The 14099-nt window shown below is 53.1% G+C and overlaps 1 protein-coding gene across 1 annotated transcript; it reads left to right on the top strand.

Moving 5' to 3' along the window:
* The first annotated feature begins 1191 nt into the window (after positions 1 to 1191).
* LOC122486031 (translation initiation factor IF-2-like) lies at positions 1192 to 2772 on the top strand. The gene is made up of 3 exons (XM_043585506.1): positions 1192 to 2094; positions 2266 to 2395; positions 2693 to 2772. The coding sequence occupies exons 1-3, from the start codon at positions 1192 to 1194 to the stop codon at positions 2770 to 2772; spliced, it is 1113 nt and encodes a 370-aa protein (XP_043441441.1).
* Positions 2773 to 14099: the final 11327 nt, after the last annotated feature.

Below are 14099 nucleotides of genomic sequence, written 5' to 3'. Positions count from 1 at the left end.
CCTCCGACGCGCGCCGACCCCCAACAACCCGGTGGCGGCGCGCGAGCGAGGGACGGAGCCCCGGACAGGTCACGCCGAGGCTGGCACAGCAGGCCGGCGCACACGCTCACGCGGGGCGGGGGCCGGGCCGAGACCCGGGCACCCCTCCACCGGGGGGGCGGGCGCGCGGTCGCAGGGCAGCCAACGACAGACAAGCCGGGACCCGCCCCACGCCCAGGCGCGCGCGCCAGAGCGGGGGGTGGGGGGGGCACGGCGGAGGAAGGGGACGGACGATCCCCCCCCGTCTGCACACAACACCGCCGCCGGGCCGGACGGTGGCGGCGGACACGGAGAGGAGGCCGCAGCGGGCCCGGGAAGCGCCCACACACCAGAGCGCGCCACCGGGTTTGGTAGCCGAACGGAGGAGGCCACGACACGGACGCCTGGCGGCAAGGGCAACGAGGCGCCGGCAAAGAGCGACGGGGAACAGGACCGCGGGCCAACGGCAAGGGAGCCCCACGGGTCTCCAACCAGGCGCCTCGAGGGGGCAGAGCCAAGTCGCCACCGGGGCGCGCACGGGGTCCCACCGCCCGAGGCCTCCAGCACAAGGGCGGTCCCGTGGCACCCCCGGACGCCGACCCGGCCCGCCCCCTCGGCGAACCCTGGGGCAAACCCTCGCAGAGGGCCCTCCGGGGCCCTGCCACCCGCAGCAGCCGCGCGACCGGCCCCTGGAACGCTCTCCCGCACGCGCGGCGACCCACCACCCGCGCCCCACCCCAGCCGGACCCCCGACGCGCGCAGCCGGCGCCCCTTTCTCTCTTCTTCCCCCCTTCCTTCACTCACACGAGTGGGGCCGACAGCACTCCGCCCGGGACCCGGCCCCCCAAGAGCCATGGCGGCCCAAGGGGGGGGCGGGCACCCGACAAACGGCGAGGCCTGGTCTCGGGCCCGACACGGTGACGGGGGAGGGAGAGGAGAAGGGGCGGACGCGGCGCTCGGTCGTCCAAGCCGAGACGGGGAAACAAAAGCAGCACAGAACGGGAGGTGGGCCGGAGGCGGCAGGGAGGGGGGCACACGCACGAAGCGAGGACCAGAGAGCACGCGCGCGGAGGAGGGCACGGGCTCGGGGAAGGGCGCGCCAACGGAGACGCGAGCCAGGCCACCGGGTAAACGTGCGCGGGATCCCACCGCCACCAGCACGAGGGCGGTCCCATGACGCCCGCGGCGCCAGCCGGCCTCAGCACCCTTAGCGAGCCTCCCCACGAGCCAGGCCCCGCCCCACAACACACGGCCCTGGGGTCCGGACCCACGGGACCCCCGCCGCGGGAGCCCGTCTCCAACCTCCATCCGATCGGTCCATCCCGGAGCCACGCCCCAGGGAAGCGCCTCCCGAAGCCAGGCGGCCCCGACCCGCGCCCGCGCGCCACCCGCCAGCGGCGAGCCCGGAACGGGGGCGGGCGGGAGACAGCCGCCGCCCGCGCGGCGCAGGGGGGGGCGGGGCGCGCAGGGGCGCCCCAAGCCCCTCGGGACACACACCGCCACGGGAGAAGCGGGGGGACACCGCGCGCGTGCGCGCGCGCTCGCACACCACACGCCCGAGGCGCACGGGCCCCGGCGCCGGACACCGGCCAGGCCTGGCGTGACCCTCCCCCGACTCAGAGGGGGGAGGCGCAGGCCGCGGTAGGCGAAGAGCGGCGCTCGGCCCCACCGCGGGGCCGACAGACCTCCTCTCACGCGGGAGAGAAGGCTCCGCCTAACACGCACAAGGGCATGCAGTCACCCCACACACGGGTGGCCACTACGCGCACAGGAGGGGCAGCGACTGGGGGGTTCCGGTACCCCAAGGCACCCTCTCGGATCGCTAGAGAAGGCTTTCTCACCAAGGGCGCGTCGCCCCCCACCCAAATTCGTCCCCCCATCGGGACCCGCCAAACAAAAGGCGTTTCTTCCCGGGGCCGCCAGGACCCGGGGCGGGGGAGAAAGGTCCACGGCAACGGATTGACACAGGGCATTCCAGAGCACTCGCGATCAGGGCCCACACCAACGAGGGCCGCCTGCCTTCCCCACGCGCGAGGTTGCTTGTGTCACCGCCCGGAAGGAGCGCCGCGCCTCCAGGTGAGGCCCGAGAAAAACCGAGGCGAAACACCAGCAGCAACGCGCTGGGCAAGAAACCGACAAGTCCTCGCTCAGAGAGGGTTTTGGCCAAGCGCCACGGCGCCGGCTCGGCCCGCCACGATCACTCAACTCGCCCCACCAAGTCAGTCCCCCACACCCTCCGGGCAACAGCGGCCGTTGCGGGGCGGGGACGACAAGGCGCCCGCTCCCCACAGCAGGGGGAACGGGTGTGCCTCCCTTCACCGATTCTGCCACCCGCCCACCTCGGGCATCTCCGCCAACGGCGGCGACCCAAAGGGGGGTACGCTGGGAACAGGGAACGGCGCCACCACTCGGCTTCAGGCACCTGAGACGACCTGGAGCGCTCCAGGGGCACCACGGAGGGCCAGGCGCCACACGCTCAGCACGCCCAGGCGGTGAGCAGCGTGGCATCAGGTGCGGCCCCCCCCACCACGGGGAAGGAGGCCACCCACCACACACAGCCAGGAGAGGCCAGCGAGAGTGTCCGCTGCGTCAGCTGACCCCAGTCCCGCAGCGACGGGAGGCCGGGGTCGGGCCGGAGTCCGCACCCCTCTGCACCCCCCTGCACCGCCCACAGGCGGGAAGGAGGAGCATGGGGCCCGCAGGCAGAACGAGAAGAGCGGTCCCACCCGCCAGGAGTGTCCGTCCCTCGTCTGACACGGCTTAGGCCCGGCCCAGGAGAGCGCGAGATCACCACATCGATCGGTTACCGCCACACAGGGCAGTCCTGGGGTGAGGGGGGGGCTGGGGAAACGCCCAGCGAGGACAGCGACCAGAGGAGGGCCTGCTTCAGCCTCGCCAGCACCCCTCCCCCACCTCTCCCAGGGAACAGGCAGCCGGACAACCCACAAGGGGAAAGGGGAACGCCTGACACGCGGCACGGAGCCTTGCAAGGGTGGGTTTGTCACGACCGCGGCCGGGTGCCCACAGCGGGGAGCGCACAGGGTAGAAGACCCACGCCGCCTCCCCACGCTGCCCTCGGGTGCCAGAGACCGGAGGTGGCACCACAGCCTGGACCACACCTGGATGCACAAGAGCCGGCACGCAGGCCCAGGCAGACGGCTCGAGCAAGCAGGCAGGCAAGGGCGGAGTCGGGTCCGGCTCGGCGTCACCACCAAGCCCGGAGCCACGCCATCGACGACGAGGCCCAAGTCTCTCTTAAAGGATGACAACCGCCACATCAGAACGTGTCAGCACCTACCTGGCAGCAAAAAGCACTCCTTTGAGGAGACAAAAATAACCGCGTTGGCAGGCGGGGCCGAGCCACAGGTCACTGGGACCTTCTGGGACCCTGGCCCGGCCACGGGCCCCAAGCCTCTTCCCATCGCCGCCAAGCAACCACACACCCCCCCCCCACCCGGAAGTCCCCGGGGGCCATCTGGTCGACCCCAGGACCGACCGACCGACCGACCGACCGACCGACCGGGGAATCGCGGGATTCGGAGGGGAGGGGCTGGCCGGGTAGGCCCTGCCCCGTTACACGTTCGCCCGTGCACGGGTCGTCTCCTGGTCGGGACTTAGAAAAATAAAACACTCCGCGCTGTCGCCTGCGGAAGCCTCCCCGGCCCTCGCAAGACCGGCCCCGTGCCAGTCCCCGACCCCCGGCTGGGACTGTTTTGGGGGGGGGTTGAATTCCGCGGAGGCGCCCCCGACGGCGGGACCTCAACGGGGATCGCGGGCGCGCCGGCGTTGGCGCCCTATACGGGCCTCCCCTCGCGGCCCGGCCCGGTCCGGTCAGGCCCGGTCCCCAACTCCGCAGCGGGCCTCGGAAAATCTGGGGAGAAAATCGGGTCCAACGACCGGGAGCCCCACGCGTGCCCCCTCCCGGGCCCACGGCGCCCTCCGCGGGCTTCCCCTCAAGGCTCAGGACGGTCCTCACCGGCCCAGCCCGGCCCGGCCCGGCCCGGCCCAGCCCGGCCCAGCCCGGCCCGACCGCGACGCGGGAGGGAAGACAAAAGACGCCTGGCAGGGAAGGACCGACGAGCGACCGACGTGGCCACAGTCTCCGGGTGGCGGCCCCGGGAGGTCCCCGCGGTCCCCGCGGTCCAGGGGTTGGGGGAGGAAAGCACCGGCGGGTGCTGGTCGACCCGTCCGGGCAGCCCCCCACCTCAGCTCGCTCCCAGGGAGCGCCGCCACTACTCCCCCATATACCCGGAGGTTCAATCTCCGGCAAGTGCACCAGCCGCCGGCGCCCCGACGACAGCGGGACGATCACGCCAACGTCGCCGGCCTTCTGGAACTCCGCCCCGGACACCGCGACCAAATCGCATCCCTTGCCGACGTCGCCGACGCTCCGGAGGGGAAACGCTATATAAAAGCGGCCGCCAGGTGGCGCCCGACAACCGACCGAAACGTCAGCGGGGACAGCTCGCGATCTCGGGGACGTGAGGGCGCACAGCCGGCGGCCCGGCCGCCCGATCTCGTCCCGGCCCACTCCGGATGCCGCCTCTCGGTCCCAGGCCGGCGGAGGGCGTCCGCCTCGGGAGCTCCCGGCCGGCACGGCGCGACCCCGGCAGCCCAAGGGACACTCGAAAAATGCATCGGGGCGGCTGCCGCTGGAAAGGGCGGGGCAGACCGGCCACTCGACTCCCCGGCCGGCCGAGGCGGACGTGCGCGGAAAATTCCCCGCACACACCGGGCGGGCCGCGGGCGCCCGTGAGGCACGGGCGGCCCAGAGCGGCCCAGGCAGCGCCCGCGCTCCCGGGAGGGAGGACTTAGACACATTTCGGCGGGCAGGGAGGGAGGGAGGGAGACGGACGGTCAAACCGAAACCACGCGAGAGAGTACTCCCAGAACAACAACGGACGGACGAGCCTTTTTTTTTTTTTTTTTAATTTTTTAACATTTATGTATTTTTGAGACAGAGAGAGACAGAGCATGAACGGGGGAGGGTCAGAGAGAGAGGGAGACACAGAATCCGAAACAGGCTCCAGGCTCTGAGCTGTCAGCACAGAGCCCGACGCAGGGCTTGAACCCACGGACCGCGAGATCATGACCTGAGCCGAAGTCGGACGCTCAACCGACCGAGCCCCCCAGGCGCCCCCGGACGAGCCATTTTTATTCTGTCGGGTCAAGCGGGGGAACGTCTCTCTCGGAAACATTACAAAGCAAGCTGCGGGGGGGGGGGGGGGGGGGGCAGAAAGGGGGTGATGGATAAACGAACGACCACGGATAAAGCTTAAGCAAAGTCCTTTGTCGCACGGGGCCACGGCGAAGTCCAAAGACCACAAACAGCTACGGGGAACATGGGTGCAAGTGCACGGCATGGCAAGCGACAAGAATATGGCTTTCACCATTACTGTCCTCAATAAACACACTACTACTACGGCGGCGGCGGCGGCGGCGGCGGCGGCGGCGGCGGGGGGGGGGGGGGGGGAGATGGAGAACGGAAGGAGTTAATAGCCACTCACTAAAAATGTCCCGGTTCCCAGAGGACCCTACAGTCCAAAGGGGGGGGGGGGGGCCCGGCAGGGAGAAGGAAGGTGTCACCGAGACACACCCTATGCCTCCACCCTCTTAGGGTTTGCAGGTGACCCTGAGGGTGACACTGACACGAGACAGGCTAACCGTACAAGGAGCTGACACATTGATTTCCTACAAGTTTCACGTGACAGGTAGAGCCCCTCCTGAGGTAAACCAAGACCCTGAGAAGTGGCCAGACCTCAACGCTTGTATATTGGGTTGAACAAGGAGAAGCGACGGTGGACGACTAACTGAACTACATGGGGAGGCTAAAGGATGAGGAGGATTTTAAAACCAACGAAACCAACCAACCAAGATCTTTTCTCCTCTAGAATTCTCTCCACTTCTCCTCCTGTCCTTGAGGATAAGAATGTCACTCCCCTGGTGGCGTAGGAAAGACATCCTGGGGGGGGGGGGGGAGGGGACTTCCAGGGAGAAAAGGAGGAGAGTGCTCCGCGCACGCTTCTTGCACCTGCTGGGCAGGAGGGTAGGGGTGGGTGGTTTACTTTGCTTGCTTGCTTGCTTGCTTGCTTGCTTGCTTGCTGCTACTTTTTGAAAGCTTCTCTAACGTTTCCTTTACATCTAGGTCTTCCTTCCAGTTTGGCTTTGGACAGGAGGAAGGCAGGCCACATGTTTTTCTGACACGGTGGAGAACGAAGGGTAACATGAGTGCGGGCCCGTGCGTATTCTTTTCCGTCAGTCATGTGCCGTGGTGAGTGGAGCATCAGCTCTTGCCGGATGGGTGTCTCGTTCCTCCGTGAACCATCAGGCAAGATGTCGGGCAAACACACACAGGGAGGCTAAAGGTAGGAAGAACGTAGAGAAGGTGGGCGACACGTGCCCGAGTCTCCAGAGCGACGATTTCATCCAGGGCACGGCAACGTCCAAGGTTTCCGGACACCACGTTTACAGACGCTTCAGCGCGTAGGTCACTTTGAATCCACAGTGCCACCCTCCGGTCCCGTTAGCACGTTGCCTCCGGCTCACGTGAGCGAGCGGTGGTGTCGTCGTCGTCGTCGTCGTCGTCGTCGTCGTGCAAAGAGACTGTGGGACTCGTCCGGGGATGGAACCGGGCCAGAGACAGGGAGGGACACCGCAACCCATCGTTGAGCTTCAGGTGTCTCTAAGAGACCGAGTCTCTAAAGTACACTGAGGCACAAGGGCGACCCACTCGCTCGCTCGGGGCCGGACGTCTCTTTGTTCTCTCGCGGGGTGGGTATCTGCGAGTGTTGTTTGTTTACTTTCCGGACAAGGCGAAAGCACTCTGAAACAGGAGATATTGGCACAAGGGGTCTGGTGGCATGGGAGGGTGGCGGGTCAGTCCACGTACCGAGAACACGGGAGGATCGGGCGTCTGAACAACCAGGCGGAGAGAGGAGTTTAGCCTCCTCGGTCATCACGGCAACCGGCACCTGCACAGAAACCACAGAAGGTGCCCAGGACGAACTGCGTCACAGGAGCCAGCGTGGGCATTGCCCCACTACCCTCAGCCCTCAGCCCAGGAGCAGGCAGTAACTGTCGTCCAGGTCCAGGCCGCGCCCCACTGCCCTCTTCTCAGCCAGAGCGGTGCCCGGGAGGGCGGCCCCGGAACAGATACCTCCTCTCCTCCACACACATCTCGCCAACCCCTTGACCGCTGTGCCCGAGACACACAACTCCGCTGGACCCAGAGCATGGTTTTTCCCGTGGACCAGGGGCCTGCTTGGCCACTTTGGGTCCTCGCACCAAGATGAATCGGGCTAGAGACAGGGACACCGCAGCCCACCGTTGAGCTGAAGGGGCCTCTAGGAGAGGGACCCTCTAACGTATCTGACGTACAGGGAGACCCGCTCGCTCGTGCCCGGATGTTTCTTTGTTCCTTTATTTCTTTTCGTGGTCTTCATTATTATTTTTGGTACCGTTGTAAGTGGGATTGTTTTTGGGGGGTTGTTTTCTTTTTCTTTTCTTTTCTTTTCTTTTCTCTTCTTTTCTTTTCTAATTTGTCTTTCTGCGGTGTCATTATCGGCGTATACAGACGCAACAGATTTCGGTACATAGACTTTGTATATACCAAGTGCATTGAATTTGTTTATCAATTCTAGCATGGTCTTAGTGTCGTCCTTAGGTTTTCTATATGTGGTATTATATCAGATGCAAATAGTGAAATTTTTACGTATTTACATATTTAGATTTTTTTTATTTCTTTTATTTCTTTTCATTGTCTAATGTCTGTGGTTAGGACTTCCAGTACTATGTTGAATAAAGGTGGTGTGAGTGGACATCCTTGTCTGGTGTCTGACCTTAGGGGGAAAGCTCTCAGTTTTTCCCCCATTGAGTATGATATTAGCTGTGGGTTTTTTTGTATTCAGCCTTCTGACATATGTTTCCTCTATTCCTACTTTGTTGAGGGTTTTTATATTGAATGGATGTTGCACTTTGGCAAATGCTTTTCTGTGTCCACTGAAATAGTCATCTGGTTCTTATTCTTTCTCTTAGTGATGTGATGTATCACGTTGATTGATTTGTTTATAATGAACCACCCTTACAACACAAGAATAACTCCAACCTGATCATGGTGAATTATTTATTTAATGTTTTGCTGAATTCAGTTTGCTAATATTTTGTTGAGAATTTGTATTTATGTTTATCAGGGATATTGGCCTAGAGTTGTATGTTAGTGCTATCTTCACATGGTTTGGGTATCGGGTAATGTCAGCCTTATGGAATTAATTTGGGAGTTTTCCTTCTTTTTCTATTTGTTTGTAATAGTTTTTGAAGAATAGGTATTAACTCTTCTTTAAATGCTTGGTAGAACTCATCTGTGAAGCTTTCTGGTCCTGGACTTTTGTTTGTTCATTTTTTGATTAATGATTCAATTTCATTACTGGTTATTTGTTCAAATTTTCTGTGTCTTCCTCTTTTAGTTTTGGGAGGTTATATGTTTCTAGGACTTTCTCCTTTTCTTCTAGGTTGTCATACTTATTGGTATATAGTTTTTAATAATATTCTTATAATTGTTTTTATCTCTGTGGAGTTGTTATTTCTCCTCTCTTTTTTTAATGTCTTCTCTTTCATTTGTGATTTGACTTATTTGAATCCTTTTTCTTCTTGGTAAGTCTGGCTACAGGTTTATTACTTAGTAATTTTTTCAAAGAACCATTTCCTGATTTCATTAGTCTGTTCCATGTATTTGTTTACTTTCTGTATAATTTATTTCTGCTCTAATCTTTATTTCCTTCCTTCTGCTGCTTTTAGGTTTTTTTGTTGTTCTTTTTCTAGCTCCTTCAGGTGTAAGGTTAGGGTTTTTATGTGAGATTTTTCTTGCTTATTAACGTAGGCCTATATTGTTATAAACCTCCCTCTTAGAACTGCTTTTGCTGTATCCCAGAGTTTTTGCACCATTGTGTTTCCCTTTCCATTTGTTTCCATGCACTTTTTCACTTCTTATTTTATTTCCTGGTACACCCATTCATTTTTTAGTAGCATGTTATTTAACCTCCATGAATTTGTCGTCTTTCAAGATTTTGTCTTGTGATTGACTTCTAGTTTTATTCTATCACGGTCAGGAAAGATGCATTGGATGATTTCAGTCTTCTCAAATTTGTTGGGGTTTGTTTAGTGGGCTGGTGTGTAATCTATTCTGGAGAATGCTCCATGTGCACTTGAAAAAAATGTGTATTCTCCTGTTTTAGGATGGAATGTTCTGAATATATATGTTAAATCCATCTATTCCAGTGTATCATTCACAGCCATTGTTTCCTTGTTGATTTTCTGTTTAGATGACCTGTCCATTGATCTGAGTGGGGTGTTAAAATTCCCTACTATTCTTGTATTACTAACAATTAGTTTCTTCTTTTTTTGTTACTAACTGTTTTATGTATTTGGGTACTCTAATGGTGGGTACATAAGTATTTACGATTGTTATATTTTCTTATTTCATTGTCAACTTTTTTATTATATAGTGTCCTTCTGTGTTTTTTGTTGTAATTTTTGCTTTAAAGGTCTATTTTCACTGATACAACTATTGCTACTCTTGCTTTCTTTTGACCTCGATTTGCATGATAGATATTTCAGTATCCTCTCACTTTTAATCTGCAGGTGTTTTTAGGTCTACAATGAGCCTCTTGTAGACAGCATATAGATGTGTCTGTGTTTTTAATTTACTGTTACCCTATGTCTTGTTGTTGTTTATTTATTTATGTATTTGTTTATTTATTTATTTATTTATTTATTTATTTATTTATTTTGAGAGACAAAGCATGAGAGTGCATGCATGCAAGAAGGAGAGGAGCAGAGAGAGGAGAGAGAGAATCTTTTACATTTTTTTTAAAGTTTATTTTGAGAGACAGAGAAGAGGAGGGGCAGACAGAGAGGGACAGAGAGAATCCCAGCCAGGCTGCATGCTGTCAGCACAGAGTGTGATGTGGGGCTTGAACTCACAAACTGTGAGATTATGACCTGAGCTAAAACCAAGAGTCGGATTCTTTTTTTTTTTTTACCTTTTTATTTTTATTTTATTTATTTATTTTTTTTATTTTTTAATTTTTTTTATATATGAAATTTATTGTCCAGTTGGTTTCCATACAACACCCAATGCTCATCCCAAAAGGTGCCCTCCTCAATACCCATCACCCACCCTCCCCTCCCTCCCACCCCCCATCAACCCTCAGTTTGTTCTCAGTTTTTAACAGTCTCTTATGCTTTGGCTCTCTCCCACTCTAACCTCTTTTTTTTTTTCCTTCCCCTCCCCCATGGGTTCCTGTTAATTTTCTCAGGATCCACATAAGAGTGAAACCATATGGTATCTGTCTTTCTCTGTATGGCTTATTTCACTTAGCATCACACTCTCCAGTTCCATCCACGTTGCTACAAAAGGCCATATTTCATTCTTTCTCATTGCCACGTAGTATTCCATTGTGTCTATAAACCACAATTTCTTTATCCATTCATCAGTTGATGGACATTTAGGCTCTTTCCATAATTTGGCTATTGTTGAGAGTGCTGCTATAAACATTGGGGTACAAGTGCCCCTATGCATCAGCACTCCTGTATCCCTTGGATAAATTCCTAGCAGTGCTATTGCTGGGTCATAGGGTAGGTCTATTTTTAATTTTGTGAGGAACCTCCACACTGCTTTCCAGAGCCGCTGCACCAATTTGCATTCCCACCAACAGTGCAAGAGGGTTCCCGTTTCTCCACGTCCTCTCCAGCATCTATAGTCTCCTGATTTGTTCATTTTGGCCACTCTGACTGGCGTGAGGTGATATCTGAGTGTGGTTTTGATTTGTATTTCCCTGATAAGGAGCGACGTTGAACATCTTTTCATGTGCCTGTTGGCCATCCGGATGTCTTCTTTAGAGAAGTGTCTATTCATGTTTTCTGCCCATTTCTTCACTGGGTTATTTGTTTTTCGGGTGTGGAGTTTGGTGAGCTCTTTATAGATTTTGGATACTAGCCCTTTGTCCGATATGTCATTTGCGAATATCTTTTCCCATTCCGTTGGTTGCCTTTTAGTTTTGTTGGTTGTTTCCTTTGCTGTGCAGAAGCTTTTTATCTTCATAAGGTCCCAGTAATTCACTTTTGCTTTTAATTCCCTTGCCTTTGGGGATGTGTCGAGTAAGAGATTGCTACGGCTGAGGTCAGAGAGGTCTTTTCCTGCTTTCTCCTCTAAGGTTTTGATGGTTTCCTGTCTCACATTTAGGTCCTTTATCCATTTTGAGTTTATTTTTGTGAATGGTGTGAGAAAGTGGTCTAGTTTCAACCTTCTGCATGTTGCTGTCCAGTTCTCCCAGCACCATTTGTTAAAGAGGCTGTCTTTTTTCCATTGGATGTTCTTTCCTGCTTTGTCAAAGATGAGTTGGCCATACGTTTGTGGGTCTAGTTCTGGGGTTTCTATTCTATTCCATTGGTCTATGTGTCTGTTTTTGTGCCAATACCATGCTGTCTTGATGATGACAGCTTTGTAGTAGAGGCTAAAGTCTGGGATTGTGATGCCTCCTGCTTTGGTCTTCTTCTTCAAAATTCCTTTGGCTATTCGGGGCCTTTTGTGGTTCCATATGAATTTTAGGATTGCTTGTTCTAGTTTCGAGAAGAATGCTGGTGCAATTTTGATTGGGATTGCATTGAATGTGTAGATAGCTTTGGGTAGTATTGACATTTTGACAATATTTATTTTTCCAATCCATGAGCAGGGAATGTCTTTCCATTTCTTTAAATCTTCTTCAATTACCTTCATAAGCTTTCTATAGTTTTCAGCATACAGATCCTTTACATCTTTGGTTAGATTTATTCCTAGGTATTTTATGCTTCTTGGTGCAATTGTGAATGGGATCAGTTTCTTTATTTGTCTTTCTGTTGCTTCATTGTTAGTGTATAAGAATGCAACTGATTTCTGTACATTGATTTTGTATCCTGCAACTTTGCTGAATTCACGTATCAGTTCTAGCAGACTTTTGGTGGAGTCTATCGGATTTTCCATGTATAATATCATGTCATCTGCAAAAAGCGAAAGCTTGACTTCATCTTTGCCAATTTTGATGCCTTTGATTTCCTTTTGTTGTCTGATTGCTGATGCTAGAACTTCCAGCACTATGTTAAACAACAGCGGTGAGAGTGGGCATCCCTGTCGTGTTCCTGATCTCAGGGAAAAAGCTCTCAGTTTTTCCCCGTTGAGGATGATGTTAGCTGTGGGCTTTTCATAAATGGCTTTTATGATCTTTAAGTATGTTCCTTCTATCCCGACTTTCTCAAGGGTTTTTATTAAGAAAGGGTGCTGGATTTTGTCAAAGGCCTTTTCTGCATCGATTGACAGGATCATATGGTTCTTCTCTTTTTTTTTTTTTTTTGTTAATGTGATGTATCACGTTGATTGATTTGCGAATGTTGAACCAGCCCTGCATCCCAGGAATGAATCCCACTTGATCATGGTGAATAATTCTTTTTATATGCCGTTGAATTCGATTTGCTAGTATCTTATTGAGAATTTTTGCATCCATATTCATCAGGGATATTGGCCTGTAGTTCTCTTTTTTTACTGGGTCTCTGTCTGGTTTAGGAATCAAAGTAATACTGGCTTCATAGAATGAGTCTGGAAGTTTTCCTTCCCTTTCTATTTCTTGGAATAGCTTGAGAAGGATAGGTATTATCTCTGCTTTAAACGTCTGGTAGAACTCCCCTGGGAAGCCATCTGGTCCTGGACTCTTATTTGTTGGGAGATTTTTGATAACCGATTCAATTTCTTCGCTGGTTATGGGTCTGTTCAAGCTTTCTATTTCCTCCTGATTGAGTTTTGGAAGAGTGTGGGTGTTCAGGAATTTGTCCATTTCTTCCAGGTTGTCCAATTTGTTGGCATATAAGTTTTCATAGTATTCCCTGATAATTGTTTGTATCTCTGAGGGATTGGTTGTAATAATTCCATTTTCATTCATGATTTTATCTATTTGGGTCATCTCCCTTTTCTTTTTGAGAAGCCTGGCTAGAGGTTTGTCAATTTTGTTTATTTTTTCAAAAAACCAACTCTTGGTTTCGTTGATCTGCTCTACAGTTTTTTTAGATTCTATATTGTTTATTTCTGCTCTGATCTTTATTATTTCTCTTCTTCTGCTGGGTTTAGGCTGCCTTTGCTGTTCTGCTTCTATTTCCTTTAGGTGTGCTGTTAGATTTTGTATTTGGGATTTTTCTTGTTTCTTGAGATAGGCCTGGATTGCAATGTATTTTCCTCTCAGGACTGCCTTCGCTGCGTCCCAAAGCGTTTGGATTGTTGTATTTTCATTTTTCGTTTGTTTCCATATATTTTTTAATTTCTTCTCTAATTGCCTGGTTGACCCACTCATTCGTTAGTAGGGTGTTCTTTAACCTCCATGCTTTTGGAGGTTTTCCAGACTTTTTCCTGTGGTTGATTTCAAGCTTCATAGCATTGTGGTCTGAAAGTATGCATGGTATAATTTCAATTCTTGTAAACTTATGAAGGGCTGTTTTGTGACCCAGTATATGATCTATCTTGGAGAATGTTCCATGTGCACTCGAGAAGAAAGTATATTCTGTTGCTTTGGGATGCAGAGTTCTAAATATATCTGTCAAGTCCATCTGATCCAATGTCTCATTCAGGGCCCTTGTTTCTTTATTGACCGTGTGTCTAGATGATCTATCCATTTCTGTAAGTGGGGTGTTAAAGTCCCCTGCAATTACCACATTCTTATCAATAAGGTTGCTTATGTTTATGAGTAATTGTTTTATATATTTGGGGGCTCCGGTATTCGGCGCATAGACATTTATAATTGTTAGCTCTTCCTGATGGATAGACCCTGTAACTATTATATAATGTCCTTCTTCATCTCTTGTTACAGCCTTTAATTTAAAGTCTAGTTTGTCTAAGTATGGCTACTCCAGCTTTCTTTTGGCTTCCAGTCGCATGATAAATAGTTCTCCATCCCCTCACTCTCAATCTAAAGGTGTCCTCAGGTCTAAAATGAGTCTCTTGTAGACAGCAAATAGATGGGTCTTGTTTTTTTATCCATTCTGATACCCTATGTCTTTTGGTTGGC

This window comes from Prionailurus bengalensis, chromosome E1 (assembly GCF_016509475.1).
Source record: "Prionailurus bengalensis isolate Pbe53 chromosome E1, Fcat_Pben_1.1_paternal_pri, whole genome shotgun sequence".
NCBI classification, from domain to species: Eukaryota; Metazoa; Chordata; class Mammalia; order Carnivora; family Felidae; genus Prionailurus; species Prionailurus bengalensis.
Note: the sequence above shows the minus strand (reverse complement) of the source record. Positions and strands in the feature narration are given on the sequence as shown.

Bases quoted from the DNA above. Each gene is read 5' to 3' on its own strand.
- LOC122486031 (XM_043585506.1), top strand. From the start codon at position 1,192: ATGACGCCCGCGGCGCCAGCCGGCCTCAGCACCCTTAGCGAGCCTCCC. The intron at 2,095-2,265 runs GTGAGGCCCGAG...TCCGGGCAACAG, and splicing joins AAGGAGCGCCGCGCCTCCAG to CGGCCGTTGCGGGGCGGGGA. The intron at 2,396-2,692 runs GTACGCTGGGAA...CACCGCCCACAG, and splicing joins CGGCGGCGACCCAAAGGGGG to GCGGGAAGGAGGAGCATGGG.